This window comes from Gymnoscopelus microlampas (genome assembly GCF_963454915.1).
Source record: "Gymnoscopelus microlampas genome assembly, chromosome: 2".
NCBI classification, from domain to species: Eukaryota; Metazoa; Chordata; class Actinopteri; order Myctophiformes; family Myctophidae; genus Gymnoscopelus; species Gymnoscopelus microlampas.
Window position 1 is genome coordinate 41,251,258 of NC_139939.1, and position 19,910 is coordinate 41,271,167.

Sequence of the window (19,910 nt, forward strand, 5' to 3'; positions counted from 1 at the left end):
CACTGGGGGAAACGTGTCAAAGTATTTAATTGTGTCAATTGGGTGGTCCAACAAGCCTGAATGCTACTCTGATTTATACAGTTATATTCACAGAGAGAATTATTAGATTGATCGTGAGACAAGAGCTCTGCAGTTGCTGTGAAGACATAAAAAAGGAAAATGGTGATAGAAAGGAGGGCAATAGATCATATTCACACGGCGGCCATATTGCCATTAAGTCAATGAAATGCCACCCCAGTTGCAACCCCAGTTGCCACAGCAACGCAATGTTAAATTCCAAAATGGCCACCGTGTGAATATGGACTATGGAACGCTGCCTGCCATGTTTGCTGTCCATGTGATTCCCCTCACTCCTCTGTGCGTGCGTGCGTGTGTGTGTGTGAGATGGGTAACATATAAATATTCAGCTGAGCTTGGCAGACTTTCACTGTTAAAGTCCACGGCTGTTTGAGGCTGTGGAGCTGATACTACATGTTAAATCTACTACAGTTGGCTGCCCCGGTGGCTCACCTGGTAAGAGCACATACCACATAAATAACGCTATAGTCCTTCCCGCAGATAGCCCAGGTTCCTATCTAACCCAAGGCTCTTTTCTGCATGTCATCCCCTCTCTCTCCCACCTTCCCTGTCTCTCTCACTATCAGATATAAAGCAGAATAAATATATACTGTACTAGAGTTTCGGGGGGCTACTCCTCCCTCAACCCCAGCCGCGCACGGGGCCCAGCGTGGGCGTGTGTATATTGGGGTACCCAAATCGCCGGAGTAAAACTGGGGAAAAGTCAAAAAAAAAAAAAAAAAAATTAGAAGAAATTATATTTTTTATGTTTCAGGGGGTCCGCGGACCCACTGCTGGTCCACGAACCCCCTGTGGAGTGTCGGGATGCGCGGGGACCCCCGTGGAAGATGACGGACCCCTTCGGTGTTTTTTTTTTTTTCATGAAGGCGGTTGCTTGTTTCTGGCGCTTGTTTTTAGAAAACCTGGCATAAACCTGCCATCCCGACTGACATCACTGACGTATCCTTGGTATTTGTACTTCCGGGTTGCATAATGATGACATCACTGTCGAGTCCTTTGGTGTCATGAACCTAGGCTGGTTTGTTTACCAGATTTAGCAGGGCAACGTGCTGTGCTGTGGCCGTCGCCGTTTGTTTTTGTGTTTGGGATGTGCATGGCACGTGAAGGACGGACAAATTGTGATCGAGACATGAGTGAAGTGAAAGTAACGGCCTGGGTGGAACAAAGGAGGTACGTAAGAAGGGGGGGGGTTGAAGCAAAGGAGCGGCTTGTGTGTTGTTGTGGAGGAGATGGGCAGAGTTCAATGGCGGCCGCTCGTGTTGTTTCGGCTCAAGCCGTCGCCGTTCGGTGTCGGTGGTGTGCAGGGTAAACGGTACGAAAGTGATTCACCTTCCGTTTTGTCCGTAATGTCGTGAGTGGAATACATTCTGTTGCGACGTGGAAACTGTGAAGTGAGCAATGATAGGTGCCCTACGCCACCCGGAAAATCTGCGCGTTTGCCGTGGCTACTGTGTTGGCGAGATGTGGTGTCTGGCCGTTGTGTTTACTCGATTACAGAGCTGTGGCTATAGCGTCAGCGGCGCGCGGAAGTAACTTGGCGTTTATATAATTAGATGTAGCAGTAGTGGCTTAGAGCCTGATGACCAAAAGCTTAATATCTCCCACGATTACCACGTTTGTCCCCTTAGGATAAGGCCCGTGCAATAGGTGGAAGCTGGTGTTCCGTTACGCAAAGTGGCAGCATTATTTGGTGCCAGCCTTGGTACCATTTCCAAACTTAAGACCAAGTTCTGTGAGACTGGTGAAGTCAAATGAAAACACCCCCCAAGAAGACTCCTTCGTTCCTCACCCTTGCTTCACTGAGGAACCATGGGTTTTCTTCCAGAGATTGATTTACAGGCAAGATTTGCACAACGGTACCAAAGACAGATGTCAAAGTTGCAGCACCCATGCTCAGGTGCCAGTCACACACCTGTGACTGGCACACACCTGCCAGCAGGTGTGTGCTGGCAGGTTGCTCAAAAAAAGAGCAATTCTGGGGGATTGGGGGGTTTTGGCAGTTTGTTTGGAGGCGCTACCCACACTTTATCTGTGTTACTAATTCGACGATTGCACGATCCTTACAAGTTATACCTCATTGTAAAGGTGACTAATCAATAAAAAAATATATAAAATACAATACCAATTGGTATCACTGAAAGGGAGAAATAATCGACTGAAGTTACGTTTCCGAACTTTTTGTGGGCAGTTTATATATACATACATACATACTCACACAGTATATACAGTATATGCAGTATGTCCATTACGTCACAAACGTAACATGCTCACATGTCACATCTGACAATCACTAAAACTGTTGTGTTACCTGCCTTAACAACTTGAACGCACCACCCGAGTCTTTCAGGGGCAAAAGCATACAGTACGTAGTATTCGGGTCAGTGATTGGGCAGCGGTCAGTGTTGCTTGGCGTTGGCAGCAGCACATGACCCATTGAACCTCTGGAGACAGGTTGGAGACCCGACTGACCACTGATAATGTGTGGGTTTGTTTAATGGTGGGGGGGCATGGTATACCGGCACCGTCCCAGCTACCTGATCCCCCATCTGCAGGACGAGAACTGCAGAATCGCTCATGTGTTCACGCGCTCTCTCCCACGCCGAGACTGGACATGCACGCACGCATACGGCAATGCCACTATAACAGTGATGTGTGTGTACAGTATATCTGCATGTTGAGTGGTCTACCAGATACACTGCAGAACAGTAGCAGGAGAGCAGTGAGGGGGAGTGAAGTGCGATCCGTACAGTCCAACCTGCTTCCTGCTTCCTTTGGATCTTTCTACAGACGCCACTACCAGTGAAGAAAGCAAAGAAAGTCCCCCTTCAGCAACTGTCTTTATAATCCCCCTCCAACCAGGCCAAAAGGAGATTTACCGAGTATTGCGGTCTAGCAAAAATGGTCAGAAATATAAGGACCTTTTAAATACCTGTAAAATAATTACAATGTATTAACCAGGCATATTTTGACACACAAGTCCATGAGGCTGGAGTCGACTGAACCAACTACACTGTGACATTAAACGGATCTAAACCCAACTGGACCAGTCACACTAAGACACTAAACTGATCTAAACTTGGCAAGCATTAAAGAACATCTGTAAAAAAGAAAAACATTGGAGTCTGACACATCTGAGTGAATTAGGATCTGGCTGCGAGCGAACAACATTCCCTCAGTAACTTGGTGTTTCTTGGCATTGCCACATCAATGCCTTTTACTGGCATTATTTGATGATGGCGGCGCAGAAATAGGTCAGATTCTGTCGAGTGAACGGGGACAGCGGGAAGTGGCAGCAGCCTAGTACAGGGACAAAGTAGTCTGTGTGTGTGTGTGTGTGTTCGTGAGCTTGAGAACAGATTAAAAACAACAAAAAAACAACCCCAAAATGGAGCCACTGTGGCAGCGTCGCCTTGTCTGTCACTTGTCTGGGTTAGATCCGGGTGAGAGAGACAGGAAGAGAGAGACAGGGAGCTATAGTGTGTGTGTGTGTGTGTGTGTGTGTGTGTGTGTGTGTGTGTGTGTGTGTGTGTGTGTGTGTGTGTGTGTGTGTGTGTGTGTGTGTGTGTGTGTGTGTGTGTGTGTGTGTGTGTGTGTGTGTGTGTGTGTGGCTGAGAGACAGACAGACTGGTAGAAGGCATACTCTTTCTAAGGTCAGAGGAAGAGTCAAACCAATATGCTGTCAACAGCACCACCTGTTCCTGGAGCTTTATTTCTTGTAATTGCTCATACCTTCCCTATTCCATTTCCAAGACTGATTTCTTTCATTTTCTGAGGTCTGTGCGACTGGCAGAAATCTAGGGGCTCCCAACTGGCCCGTTAAATAGAAGGACGGTACGGGAGGGGGGAAAAGGTGAGGTTTCTCTTGCATATAATGTGGGAAAATCCTCTGAATGCACTTTTGGAAATTTTAATGCGTTCTGCATATTGGTCTCGGAGCCCACCTCCTCTCCGGTAAGGAGGCTGGAGTTACGCAACACAGGAGGTGTTCAGTCTTTCCACTCTCCTCATCTGAAGCGCACGGATGCTACCGAGTTCTGCTGTGATTTGAATAGCAGATAACACCACTTTCCATGTAAAAAAGAAAAAGGGTCTGTGCTTTGGTGTTAGCTAGATCAACCAAAGTCTCTGTAAGAAGTTCTTTGAAAGCTGTTTAAGACATACATTGAGCTCCATCATAGGCTGAATCTTATATGTTCAACTGAGGTAGGGTGTGATCATAAAATCTATTTTGATCTCTTCTAAATATAAACCATCCCTCGTTTGTGTTAAATGAAGCCATATGGAAAACAAATGGAGATATGTGCTGGTATAATAGACAATGGACCAGATCCGCAAACACTTTGTCCAGCAGAGACAGAGAGGGTGGAAGCTATTGGTTAGTTCTGTAGCAAAATGGTTGTCATCAAAGTATCTTCATTAATAGCTGAGTTATAGAGCCATCCACCAAAAGTCTGTTCAAACATAAGATTTGGATTGAGACTGGAGGGAAGGAAGGGAGTGTTGCCTCAGCTACCCTTTAGCTTGAAAACAATGAGCCAGCTTCAATTTGTCATCATTACAACGTAAATGTCTGGAGACAAATTTTCTGGGCCCGATCAGATAACGGAGGCATCCGTCTTGTCATTGTGAAGGCTCCACTGGCCGCGTGTGGCTGACTTCTCGCCTGAGCAATGTTCCGTGTCTGCGTTGCTGTGGTGCTGCTAAACCGGCCTAGACTCAATAGGAAAATCCACAAGTAAACTGAAAACAAATGTATCAATGAAACGACAAGCCATAATCCAGCACGCCAGCATCCTGGGGGCTCCCTGGGCCATGCAGCAGGGAAAACACAGCGAGGAGAGGAAACGGAGAGGACCGCAAAACAGTGTGGCTCGTCTTCTCCACCCCCTCCCCGCTCTCCCCTCGCCCGCATTTTGGAATTACATCCCTGTAAATCAGGAACGGCCGTGCCAGAATCTAAAACAAAAAACACACACTGGGGTAAGAGAAAGAGAATGTACCATGAGATTCATTCCAAGGGGCAGTAAAGGGACGCACAAGGCTGTGGGGAGTGGGTCATTTTAAATCCTAGCATTCGAGGGCTTTAATAATAATAATAAAATTCCTGCTTGTTGTCTAGACACAGAAAACTTTCAGTGGCTGCCAAAATCATCCCGCCGCCAGAAAATTTCAGGGGAAAGCTAAACTTGAATGAATCATCAAAATAACAAGAGACGGCTTCACATTTTTTTCCCCTGAAATCCTGCACCAGGGGTTGAAAGTGCAGGTAGTTTGAACGTCTCAAGGCTTAAGAGTCAGACGGCCACATTTAAGGGGCTAGACTACATTTTCCAATGACATGGCAAAACATTCGACAGATGTTTAAACAATCACTCCCCTTTTTAACAACTTGTGAATGCCTCATCAGTTAAAAAGTGAAAAATCAAACAGAAATCGGCAAGGACCGAGCTGGAAAAGAAAAGGCATGGGGTGTACAGTGGAAGGTAGCTCACAATGTAAGTAATGCCTTGCTTATAGGTCTGTCTGTCACTTCCAGCTTCTCAGCCAAAAGTGAAAAGCAAAGACAGCCATTCGTATGGTATTGACAAATGTAAGCACGCAGACAGAATGTGAAAGAAACAATGACATTTCACAAACGTTCTATTCTTGGAGTCCGTGTTCAACTGATTCCCTCACTCATCTGGCGAGCGACACAGCACTCAAATGAAGTGAGTTAGCGACAGGTTTTGCCATGTCATGTTCAAATGTTCAACAACTCCATCAATACACAACTCAGCATCAGCAAATTGCTGCTTTCATGGGAACGCTGACAGATGTAAATATTCAGATGATCAGACTATTGTTCTTAATGGTAATAAAGCATTATGTAGACACAGCATCTGTTGAATGCCTGACTGACTGAGTTCATTTTTATCACTAGCCAGCCACATGGAGGACTTGAGAAACAACAGTCTATTAGGCGACAGCCACCAGGCAATTAAGCCATAAAAGTACTCGAATTAGCACACAAGACAATTGAATTGAGGTGGAGTAAAAATGCAAGCGCAAAAGACACATTTTAGTATCAGTTATACTTTTTTTTACGGACTTCATATGACACACAGAACGTCCAAAGGTCAAAGCGATTGTTCATTATGCTGACATCCGGATCTCAATTAAAAGTTTCAGATGTTCGCTTATCTGTTTATTTATTTTCAGGCTCACAACTTGCAGGAAAAAAGATCTGTGCGTGCATATATGAGTGCTGTGGAAACTATCGGGTACAGTATGCAGGTTCTACCAGATCTGAGCACTGTGTAGGCTTTTCCAAAGATACCACGGGAAGACTACGACTTAGTCTTACAGAGCTCCCAGTAAAAGCTTTATTGATTGATTAACATTTCGACTAAAAAGTGTAGTGGATGTGCCAGTTTTCATTAGGTTTTTTTAGGAAGTAGATAGACTAACTTAGAAGGTGAACTAACTTCAAATCAAACTATAGAGCACATTTAAAACAACCGTTCTGTACATAAGAACATCAACACAAAAGCATGTGCTACCACATAGTCATATGTGGCATACATAAATAGGCACACATAAATAGAAATAGAAATAAAATAGAAATCATAGACTAAAACATGATTAAAAGCGAATGAAAAGTGTCTTGAGTAATGATTTGAAAACGTGAAGAAATCAGCAGGCACAAAACAAACAAACAAACCAAAACAACAGCTCAAATCAAATCTCTGTCGAATGAGGGGTCTTCGACTGACTATTAGAATGGTTGATTTTCAGGGGGCCGCTCTAGTGTGTGTGTGTGGTCATTGGAGTATATGTTAAGTGAGGCAGACTAAACAGACTTTGAGGAAGTATATGGCTGGGTATTTTGGTTATGTGCTGCATGACAACCACTGACCACAACACAAGTGATCCTACTGTACATGCCAGGTAGGTGAGAGACAGACACAGACACACACACACACACACACACACACACACACACACACACACTTTTTGAATTAGTTTTAGTCATAGTCTTTTGAATAAAATGGCATTTAGTTTTGGTAATATTTTAGTCAACTGAAAAGTTTTAGTCTGGTTTTAGTCGACTAAATATCATAAGATTTTAGTCGAGTAGATCTACAGTTGATTTTGTCGACAAAAATGTATTTTGGCGGGCCTTGATGGCGTCTTTTTACACTTGGTTGCATGCTGAAAATAGCCGATCTACAAGCTCACAACACTTCGCAGCGCGACGCGTTGTGATCTTGTAGATCGGCTAGATTTTCAGAGCGTAACACACGAGCGCAACCAAACCTGAAATGACTTGTCTTTTAGTTCTACTGGATCTCTTCTACACTAGTCCCTCCCTAACATTTTAGTCTAGTTTTTATTTGTTGACGAAAGACTAAGCTATAAAAAGCTATAAAAACTAAGCTATGATGACTAAAACTATGACTAAATTGTTTTAGTCATCATAGCTTAGTTTTTATTTAGTTTTCGTCAGTGAAAAAACGAAGATCTTGAGAGAAGAGAACCTAAACGCCTGAACCTAACCTCTAAATGCTTAATCCTAACCCCAACCTGAATCTTTTCATAATTGTAAACCTGATCGTAAAAATCTTTTGTTTAAAACCATAGAACAACAATTTCTCTTAAGAGGACCAGGAAAATGTGTCCTCACAATGTCTATCAAATTCTACTATACTTGTGGGGACATTTGGCTCTCACACTTGTAGTAACACACACACGCGCGCGCGTGCGTAGACTCCGGCCCCAGTCACAGGGCTCTACAGAACCATTCATTGCAGGTGAAACGCAGCTCTTGCTCTAGCTAATTATTCTAGCCACAGACTGCATTCACTCAGACATACAGAGTTCCCTGCACTTTGGCAATGCCCACAGCATTCACACAGACTACCTTAACCTTCATTACCGAGAGCACAACTCACTTCTTCCTCAGGTCCTCAAGAGGCATGCATTCAAGTGCAGACCTACAACCTACAGCAGTCACACAGGGCTTTGTCTGTCTATTAATGTCAGATGGGTGGCATGTTTTTCTGACCACCCAAAAGGAAAATGTGAAACGTTACAGACTAACAAGAACGTCTAGGGATAAATAAAACAAATCTGTGATGCACTTATGAGTCAGTTGTTTCTAAATGTATGTTCCATAAATTGTGTCCATTTAATATACATACATAGTGTTTTAGCAGGAGACACCCCTGTACATAGCAAAGTAATCAAAGCCAACTAGTGGGACAGCAGAGGAGTGGTTGGTCAAAAAAAGCTGGATGCAAAAAAAATATGTTACTGACTGAAAACGATGTGTAAGCTATGCAGTGTCTTCCACCGATCTCACTCTCCACATATTTACACCTTCTTGAAACAGCCCATTGGTCAGACATAACTGCTTTGAATGACGTCAATTGGTACAATTTTTATCTTCACCATTCACTGTAGAATACACTGGGTCATTCCACTGGCTTTCAAGAACACGTTACGGTTGGTAATGAATGAATGATGAATGATATTAGGAGAAGTTGACGGTGGGAACTGGGAAGCTAACAGATTCACCTTCCAAGTCTGGAGGGCATTGCTTGTTGAAGCAAGTCAGTCCTAATGCATTAAGCTTAGGCAGTTACATTGGCTGTGGATTTGGTTTTGCATATAAATGATGGCAGCTGCAGATTCTCCAAATAGTAACATAATTGATGATATAGAAAAATCAAAAGTCTAGAGGAAAATCTAGTCTAGAGGAAGTAATTCGAAAGTCACCTACAAAGACAAAATATTGAGGAATAATTTGTAATCTAAATATTGCTTTGAGCGGTCAATAAATTACATATACAGCAAAAAATAATCCAGTTTACAGGTCCATATTTACACTTTCAAGTTAAATGACCATTTACCAGTCTAGGTTTCGCCTTGTATTTTAGGTGAGGCACATGAATGTGTTACATGCAGTGGTTTTGCTTTATGCATTCCATGAGCAACATGGGAGTCCGTGAAAAAGTGAAGACGTGAAGGAGAGAGGGAATGGGAAGGGGGGTGGGGGAGAACTTGATGAGAGAAGACAGAGTGAGAAGAGAGGAGAGGAAGAACAAGAGGATAGAAACGAGAGGACAGAAAATCAGAGGAGAGACTGACGGGGGGGTGAGAGAGGAGCAGATGCAGTGAGAGACCCACATGGGTTGCTTTCTTCTTGCCTCAGCACATCGAGTGTGAAACTGCCAAGGAGAAACGCACACACAGCCGAACAAGGGCATAACACACACATTGGCACACAAACTCTAAGTTTGCAGATCTCACACACTTCCAGTCTCTCAGAGGAAGAGAGGAACATAGCACTGATGTTATCCAGTGACAGACAGGCACATAGGGGAAAAACAACACCGTGTCCAGGAGCTCCAGCAAGGACAACCAACCTTCCACACAGCAGACCCCTACGGAAGATAGCACTATGGAAATTAAGTGCACCGCTCCCGATTCTAAATGCACACTTGCAGTAAGTACAACGAGCATCGGCGCTCAAGACTTCAAAGGCAGACATTTCGCCCACTGACCTCTATTGATATTCAGCTTGAGGAGACTGGCTACACAGGCCTTTTTCCGCTGTGGGAGAGTGAAAGGATTGAGATGTAAGGCGAGGATGCACACGCAGTGGAGAGACTCGCTTATCAGGGAGTCCTGCTCACTCAGGCTTAATCACAGCATACCAAGTAGGCCATCCCTATGTTGTGGACTTGAATCTGGATTACATTTACCACCTGTTTCTGCCTCTGCTATCAAACCAGAAATAATCTGAGTTATTAATTGCTACTGATTGATAAATTGATAATTATTGATGTAACATCCCAACTAGCAAAAATGTACCCATACACACTCAGAGTTAATAGTGTGACTGTCAAGCGGTTTTAATACTACCAACTTAATCAAATCCTGCCAAACTGAAAATGGCAATGGGATTTTAAAGACCAAGTTGGCTACTTCTGCAGTTCTCAAACGTGTTGGCATGTTGCCAATGCCAACCTCCTAAAACATTGATCGACAGGTGAGGAGGACTTTAATTAACCCCCCCCCCCCCCCCCCCCCCCACACACACACACACACACACACACACACACACACACACACACACACACACACACACACACACACACACACACACACACACACACACACACACACACACACACACACACACACACACACACACACACACACACACATTTCAAGTAATTTCACCCTATCACGTTCATAATTCCCCCCCCCCCCCCCCCCCCCCCCCTTTTTACTCATTGCAGGGCATGCCGGAGCTGCAAACCTGAGTGGTGTTGTCCCCAGGTTCAGAACTCTTGGCCTATTTAGTTTGTCTCCAACATGCCTAAATAGATTCCCTACATTTTAGGAAGCCGACAGGCCTAATTTAGCTCAGCATTGCGTGCTGACAGTACATCCTGTGGAAATGTTATGCGTGTGCTGTGTTTTGAGTACTTGCACATTGCATACATATACAAAGCGACACAAACACACACACACCAGTATTTTGTTGGGAGAAGACATAAGTGCTCAGACGATGGTCCCCACTAACTTCCCTGAAATGCACTCTGCCCCAGTACTAATGTCGGGATTGGGACGCAGCCTGCTTCTTTATCTTAATCACCAGCTTCCTGGCTTTACCCACACACACCAAAATTCTTTCCCAAAATGCTGTACAGAAAAGGGCGAGTGGGCACAATCACAACATGTTACAGACAGCCAAAATGGTTTTACTTGCATAATGTATTTGTTGATGTTTGCTTGCACACAGACACATCAGAATAGGGTGAAACTAGCAGAATCAGAGAATCGTGATTCTTGCAGCTTCTCAGCTGTAAGCGCTGGACCAAATCTCACAGGCCGCCCTCTCTCTCTGCAGTCATGCAGTAAACAGAACGTGGGGGAAGGTTATCCTTCCTTGTTATGCATTAGCCTCCCTTGTTATGTGCCGACATGAGGATAAACATGTAATCCTCCCCCTTGATAACTATATATTTCAGTGACAACAAAGTGAGGGGGAAAACACCGTTTTCAAAAGGCAACCACTCTAGCTGCAGTATAGAGAGAGATTGAGAGAGAGACAGACAGACAGAGTGAGAGTGAAGGATCAACAGCAATTATCACCTCCCCACAGCATTAGGAATAGCAACTCGCGCCAGAATCCCAGATTGTTCCTTACCAAACTTGGGCGCCAAGGTCTCTGGGGGCAATGAGATCCACATCCTACCCGAAACCTCACATGGCATTTTCTATTTTATTTTAAGCTTCAAAGAGCAACTGTCCCAGATAAAATGTTAAAGATGAGGTGGTGCTCCAAAGCGCTATAGTGATGTGGATTTCACACCCAGGCACCTGGGACAATAAAACTGGGGCAAAATCCTGCCCCCCACAAAATCTACGGCATGCCATCCGTAACTTATGCAAATTCTATACCTCTGGCCACCTGAGAGCAGAAGAGAGGAAAGCCCAGTAGGATGGGCAAACCAATAATAGCACCTACACTCCACTAACCGACACATCTGAGCGAGTGAAAACTTGGCCTCCCTGGAGGAGAATGTTAAAAAGGAACCTTGAGGAGTTTTCGTTGGCAGATTTACCAGCACAAGCTCTCGACAAACAGAATGCATTGCAAACCGATATCAAATTTGAACCCTGCTGCCTTACGATGGCTGATGACCACAAACAGCTAGCCATTTTGTTTTTGGATAATGGCAGCCATCCCGTTGCTATTGTATCAATTCATTGACCAAAATGGCAGCTGAGAGGAATTATGAAGAATGAATTATTCCAGGCAGTCGAAGCTGCCCGACTGTGTGAATGCTGTCTAAACAGCAAATGCAACAGAGATCCCCTCAGGTTACCACAGGTTGGCGCTGGCACCAGGCAGCAGGGCTATTGCAGTATGGTAGTGATTAGCCTTGGTGTAGGCACTTAGCCTCTGGATTCAGTACAGGCATAAGCCCATAGCAGACTATTGGGAAAGCTGGTACATCCAGAGTCATCTCCAAGAAAATAGCAAATCAGATAAATCAGCAATCTCCCCAATAGTTTTGCATGCCTCTTGACAGAACGCCCAGCAAGTAGGATACTACTGATTGTCTCAAACCACTCACTGTTGCAGCCATTTTCGATAGAATCAAATGCTTCTATCTAAAGAATTATAGAACTAAACTTCTCTTCTACGGCAGACAGAATAAGATGGGGGAATTCTTTCAGTATGTAGTGCTAGGCTTAACACATAAGGCTTAGGCACATGACTCCTACGAAACATGAACACACTAATGCACTGCATGCGCACACAGGGTCAACAGGCAACATTTACACTGGTGTTTATCAGGGTACTATACGTGAGCAGTAAATTGAAACTCTCTTTCAGTCTCCTCCATCCCTTTCCACCACTACCCCTCCTATTCTCAGAGACAGAGGATGTGCCTATGATCTGGAGAGACTCACATTTCCTCTCTGAGGTTCCACATTCCTGGGATTCCGTCTTAAGACCACTGCAGCCCATTTAAAACCATTCCCCATATGGGAAAAAAAACACAAAAAAACCTAAAAGACTTGGGACATGCAGGCAGGCAGGCAAAATGACTGTAACTTAATTTCTTTCTACAGTAGCACTCGAACACATTTTCTCCATGACTAACAGCAGAAATTAATTCTAAGAACCGGAAGCCTGCAGTCTTCCTAGTTTATTTATTGGAATGGTAAAAGCAGAAGATATTTTCCTCAAGATGATGTAGCGTGACCTGGATCGCGATAACAGAAATCACAGCATATGGATTTTTGTTATTGCAAGTCTTTGGAAGTTAAAATAAGCAACTAGGTAATTGGGGTGTAAAGATTAACCTATATGAACTGGAATCCAGTTTTAAAGACCAGATTAAATCAAAAATATGTTTTTCACTCTTTTAGAGCATATGGTGGTCATAATGGAGATATCTCTTTTTTTTTTGTGTGTTAATGTGCACTTGAATGGCAAAAGTCCCTAAAAGTCAAATCTTAATTACTTCCCGTCAAACAAAAACATATATACTGCATGATTATGTAGACACTCTTGGGCTGCTACGTTCTTTATCTCAGTGGTTCTCAAATAGTTTCATGTCAAGGACCCCAAAATTAATATGTATTTAGCCGCAGACGCCCATCTGAAAATATACTGTGCCAGGGACCCACCACACAAGTTTTGTGTTGTTAAAATGTTTCAAAATTGAAAAATGTTCACACTTTTTACAAGTATAAAAAAAGCAGATCTACAAGCTCACAATATATCACGTTGAGCTTGTAGATTGCATTGTATTCGGATTGAATCACACTGAATCGCTCCATATCATAGCCCATATATCTAGATATACTGTACTGTATATTCAATTGTCTCATTATAAAAAGGGAGAGATGCACACCTCTAGCGGCAACCTTATCAGTTCTTTTACCACTGTAGGGGAGGCGGAGACAGCAGAGATGGTAATACAGTATGCAGAGATAATAAAACCGTCTCTCCTTCCCCTGTGAACACCTGATTAAACGCTTTTTTCAGTCGAACATACAGTACACTGCAAAATCAAATCCTGGGTATTAATAACAGTGTAAAAAAATATGGGACCATTTCTACACTGTCAGGGTTAAATTCACACATTCAGGATTTTGCAGCGTGCAGATGAGAGGTGTGGAATCAGTTTTTGACCGGATGATGTCTTAGAAACAAAACAAATTCTGCCCGACACTTTCCTCCACTCCAAAATGATCTCTGTCAATGTAAACCAAAAAAAAAGGTCAGATTAAGTGCAAAACCTACTCAACTCCAAAGCTTATAAAAGGCACACACGCGTGGCCTTCAAAGTCATCAGACAGCTGTGCAGTTCACACTACACAACTTTCTGTGTGTCTTGAGTCGTCGTGGTTTCCAGACATTATGACTGATCGGCGACAGAGGGTCACGCACAACAAGTTCTTACACCAGTACGGCCATCAGAAGGTACACGGTCAAAGTGTAAGACCAGATCAGCAGTGGCAACACTAGAAGCATGTGGCAAGGGTTACAGAAAACACAAGATTTGACACAGTAAATCACACAATACTATGAGCAATACAGGATGCCATCTTGGTATTGTTTCTTATTTTTTTCTAAATCATTTATCTGCACACACACACAACTATATTAATATAAATGGTAAAATGACAGTATACAATCTATAAAATTATATCCTGCACATTACTGTACAGATCAGGCACAGCAGAATATGCCAAAAATACAGTTTTTTTAAATAACATCATATCTTCATTTGCAAGGTTAGGCTCGAGGAAAACAATTTGTGTCAACTTTATTGAGACAATCATGAACCAAGTCAACCAACACACTGTACAGCATCAGAATTTCAACAAAGCAAGCCTTACTAGGCTATCATTTTTCAAAACAGCAGCTTATGGACTCCGGGAGGGCACACGTCATTTCCTCTGCGATGCGTTAAACTAAAAAGTATTCCAATTTCAATCATGACAAACATTTATGTAGGGTAAGTGAAGTGACAAAGACTATCCCCTCATGGACCTTGCAACCCCACTGGCAAAGGTTCAACCATAGTTATGCACACAGGACACGGTAGAGCGCAGTATTGAGCCGCTTGGATCAGTGGGGGTAACTCTGCTGTACATGGCAGAGAAGGTGCGCAACATTATTCTGGCCTGTGGGTTCTGCACAATATTGTGCAGGTTGTGATAACGGAAAAAACAACAACATAACATAGTTCATTTAGCTAGGGCCGTGGCCATACCGGCCCGCAGTGCATGGTACAAATTCCAACTAGTTTTATAGCTTATAGAGTGTTTGCTCAGTAACAGGGGTCTCACGCCTCTCCAGCTCTTTAGTGAACAGAATCATTTTCAGGTCGGGAGACCAATTTCATCCAATCAGCAGAGAACTCATAGGGTAAATTTGTATTGGAACTGAACACTACAAAACTGAAGCTGATGAATGGGTTCTGTCTCCTCACTGGACTAAATTAGTGACCCACCTGAATTTTCGGTTTACTAAAGAGCTGGAGAGATGGGGAGAGTCACTCCTGTTAAAGAACAAGAACACTTATAGCATATTACTATCAGAATATAGAGCTTTAAAGCGGCACTATGTAACTTTTAAATAACTATAGCATTATGTCGCACAACATTATAATTGAATTTGTAAGCAATAACAAACCTTCCACAACTTTATAGGCTCAGGGGGTCCCTGCTAGGGGCTTGAATGTATTACTATGTATAGGGGAGACAATGAGTCTCATCCGTGCATTCAAGCTCTAGTGTCGCACAGGTAGGAACGTCAAACACGTAAGAGAAGATTCCCTATTTTTTTCCCCCCCATCAGTCACTATAATGAAGGCAAAGACGTTGGCTGCCATGTTATTTGTTTCCAAAGTGGCCACTGATACCCAACCATAGAGCTATACAAGAACTAGAGAACGGACAGCCCCCAACTATTCATTTCGATAAGTTGCTCACCCAGCGCATGAAGCACCCGGAAGTACACTCATCTTCCAGTTTGGCTCCAACGTTGGAGCCAATAGAGCAGGCGCACTAGCATTTCAGACGATAGAAGCAGTAGCGTTCTAAATGCATTAGGTGACCAGATTTGGCCACCAGGCTTCTATGGCTTCAATAATCTCTGCGGTCCTGGGGCTTGTAACCCAACACTACATACTGTAGTGCCGGTAAAACTTAGCAAAACAAAAAATAAACCTTTTTGTTTTAACTCAAAAATATCACTCGCAGCACCTTTAACATGGCAATGTCAACATTGCTTTTGTTGTTTACCAACATTAACGACACCTGAATTTCCCAATGAGGATCAATAAAGGTCTATATTATAATATCTGTCTGTCTGTCTAGTCTGTTTACAAACAACATAACTTGTGTTTAAACAATCAAAAACACCTACAGTGTATGTCCATCTGGCCTGAGCTCTCATAGCCTGTAGCTCATCTCTGCTGTTCACGACACATTACATACTACAAGATTTGGTCCAGGTCCAGATATCTTGCATGTCAAATATCTTTTCATAATTAATCAGCATTCAGCAACACATTGGCGAGTGCTTGCATCATGCTCGGGTCGCATCTTTGAACAGTTTCAGAGGTAGTGATCAAAACCTTGGGGAGCGAACGCCAATCCGGCTCCAATCTGGGGCTTTGCTTGGCGAGTGTTGTGCTTTGGTGTCTGTTGTATATTGCGTACACAAGTTTACCACCAGAAAGTGCCACTTGAACACAATTATGTCGGATGAAGTCTGTAAAAATGGAAACCTGGATGCAACTCGACTTGGAAGCTATTCATAAAGTCAGTCTGACTGTTTTGACGTTGTGAATTATTTCCAAGTTGTTAGACCAGGGGTCTTCAACAGGGGGTCCGGGACCCCTAGGGGGTCCTCAGAGCTACTATAGGGGGTCCGCCAAATCTTTGTGTGATAGTATTTCGTTTTTTACATTAACCACTTGAACCCTAGAATTCCTTTTCTGAGGGGAACAGTAGCCGAAAATAGCCGATCTACAAGTTGATCGGCTATTCTTGGCAAAGAGGTATAGGTGTAGAGGGAATAAAGGGCAGACCAAGTAAACAAAAAAGGTTTAATCTAAAACACAATTTTATATAATATAGAGGGGATCCCTGCTTCATCTCTCTCTCAGCTAGGGGGTCCTTGGCCTGAAAACGTTGAAGACCCCTGTGTTAGACAAACATTTGATACTGTGGTCAGTTATAGTTGACCAACATGTCAAATGTAACCGTGCACGCATGCGCACACATCATAGGTGTGCCGGAGCCCGGATATGTTGTCATGATGTTTATGAATGTTTGTTGGTGTTAATCAAAACATAGGCTTGACCTGAAGGGCATTGTGAATCAGTCGATAGTGCTGAGATGTAGTGTCGGATTATGCACACCGTCTCTCTCTCTCGATCGTTCTCCCTTCTCTCTTCTGTGTGTGTCAGCAGGCGCTCATTAGTTTTATTTAAATGTGTCTTAAATATGATATTAGGTTCATTAGTTTTTATTTAAATATATCTTAAATATGATAATGTTAGGCTCTTTTATCTAAACATGGGGCACATTGGTTTTATTTAAATATGTCTTATATATGATGCTATGCTCAAGTATTTTAATATTATAGGTTCATATACGTTTAGGTGTTCTTAAATAATGTCTTAAGTATTATAGGCTCATATGTTTTATGTAAACATGTCTTAAGTATGACACTATATTGAGCTCATGGGGTTTAGGTTTTATTTAATCATGTCTTAAGTAGTATAATGTTAGGCTCAGGTTTAATAAACAATGTCTGTCTCTCAAGTATGATACCATTGGGCTCATGGGTTTAGGCTTTATTTAACCGTGTCTTAATTAGTTGTATTTCCCTCAGTGTGAAGTGACTGAGCTAAATTCAACATTTAGCCAGTGGTGTAAAGTAACTAGGTACATTTACTGTACTTAAGCACAATTCTGAGGTATTTCTTACTTCACTGGAGTATTTCCAACTTTTACTTCCACTCCATTACATCTCAGAGGCAAATATAATACTTTAACTGAACTACAATTATTTGAAAACATTATAGTTTACTAGTTACTTTGTAGATTGTGATGATTATTAAAAAGCATACATTAACCACATTCAGCCATATACATTTCAACCATTTGAAAATATCCGATCTACGAGCTCACAATGCATCGCGTGAGCTTGTAGATCTGCTATTTTCAAAAGATTTTAATACACATTATACATTTGAGAACTTGTGAAATGGGACATTGTGCATGATGAGTACTTTCTACTTTTGGTACTTTGAGTACATTTTTGATACCAATACTTTTGTACTTTTACTCAAGTACATTTTTAATTCCGGACTTTTACTTGTAACAGAGTATTGCTACATTGCAGTACTTTTACTTAAGTAAAAAAAAATGTAGTACTTTTTCCACCATTGACATTAGCTAACATTGGTAGTAGAGCTAACGACTGCTAACGTTAGCAGGGACACCCTGACTGTCTGACTTTCGAGATACGTGTGCACGCGCGCGTGCGTGCGTCTCGTCATTATAACCTCATCATAGGGTTTGAATGCAGACAAAACAATGGACAGTGTTTATTTTGCAGCAGTTGAAACATAACAACGGTCAACACATTCTGTTTTGTTGAGACAAATGCCGTTCAACACGGCTACACGTTAGCATGGCTAGCAGCGTTGCCATATTTTGTGAGAGAAATAAGCAACCAGGTCTAGGAAAACAAGCCCAAGAGAAGCAACAGAATAGGCCACATGAGCACTTTCATAAACAGTTATTTAAAAATTGCCAATCTACAAGCTCACAACACTTGTAGATCTGCTATTTTCAAAAACTCTTGCAATGAAATGTGGAGAATTTGGATTTATTTTATTTTTTTACATTCTAACACAAATGCTCTCCTGTGGCACAAAACACTTCTGATGAAAAAATATTTGAGAACCACTGGTTTAAATAATTACAAAATGTGGAAGCAAGCCTAAATAAGCAAGTACACTTCTTCAGAAACAAGCCCAAAAAAACAGCAACTACCAATATTTACAAGCAACTTTACAAAAAAGAAGCCCCAAGGTTGCTTACAATAAGCCGACATGGCAACACTGATGGCTAGTTAGCCCAGCCGGGCTAGCAGCAAGGCTAAGAAAGCGATACGGGACGGGGGCTTTAAATCGTCCTTACCTGTCAACCGCAGCTTTACTGGGCCGTTCCTCCTCAGTCCTTGGTTAGACATTCCCCTTTATGTTCCAGCTTGTGATGAAAACCTCATAAAAAGGATGTGTAATAATGCATGTGTTAAAGATAAAGGAGTATGGGCTTTTCTTTCTCCTAAAACAGACACCCTCCCCCGCCTCGCCTCGCCTCCTCCTCCTTCTCCAAAAAATCCTCTCTGGCTTGCGGCTGCTGCTATGGGTTTGTAGCTCGTAGATATTATCACCATTGGAGATCAGAGATCACACACTGCCTCTAAATGCAGGAGAATGGACCGGTCACAGCGGGGTAGTGGCTCCGATAGAGACATAATAATATTACCATCCACAAATTATCTTCCCAAAAAATTAAAATGCAAACGCTTTCGATCTCATCCCAATCGCAGGGTGATGAATGACGATCCCCAACAATAGGGTGGATTCTGGATTCAAAAGCCCTTAAAGTCAACAGAAGGATTTGCCCTCCTCCATCTGGACAGACAGGCGTGTGCGTGTGAAAGAAGAATGATGATGAGGAGGATGCTGCTGCTGCACGCTGCTGGTGGACCTCCTCACTGTGGTGACATCACCCAGACACACGAGCGCGCGCGCGTGCGTGCACGAGATGTGGTGTGAATGCAGTAGACAGGGTGGTGATGATGATTATGCCCACCCATAAAACTAGTGGTGGAAAGAGTACTCACATTTGTTTTACTTAAGTAAAAGTATCAATACTGCAATTTACAAGTAAAAAGTCAGAAATTTCAAAATTGACTTGAGTCAAAGTATTAAAGTATTGGTATCAAAGTAAAAGTACTCATTATGCAGAATGTCCCATTTCGCAAGTTCAATATGTATACAAATCTTTAGGAAATAGCAGATCTAGCAAACTCATGACTCGTTGTGCGCTTGTAGAAGTGGTTAATTCATGTTATGTAATAATAATCAAAATCTACAAAGTAACTAAAGTTTTCAAATAATTGTAGAAGAGTAAAAGTACAATATTTGTCTCTGATGTAGAAGTATAAAGTATTGTAAAGTAAAAAGTACCTCAAAATTGTACTTAATTTCCACCACTGGATG

At 42.6% G+C, this 19,910-nt stretch overlaps 1 protein-coding gene across 4 annotated transcripts in view; it reads right to left on the bottom strand.

Annotated features, from left to right (window-relative positions):
* Positions 1 to 19,392, bottom strand: part of LOC311061738 (E3 ubiquitin-protein ligase SMURF2-like) — a 94,769-nt gene extending 75,377 nt beyond the window's left edge. For 2 of the 4 annotated variants that reach the window (XM_084080430.1, XM_084080427.1), the window contains exon 1: positions 18,820 to 19,391. In XM_084080430.1, coding sequence (XP_083936556.1) covers positions 18,820 to 18,871 — 52 coding nt within the window. In that variant the 5' untranslated portion in view covers positions 18,872 to 19,391. Of the gene's footprint in view, positions 1 to 18,819 lie in introns of all 4 variants that reach the window. The other 2 variants (XM_084080428.1, XM_084080429.1) reach the window with 2 other exon arrangements.
* Between the last annotated feature and the right edge of the window lie 518 nt (positions 19,393 to 19,910).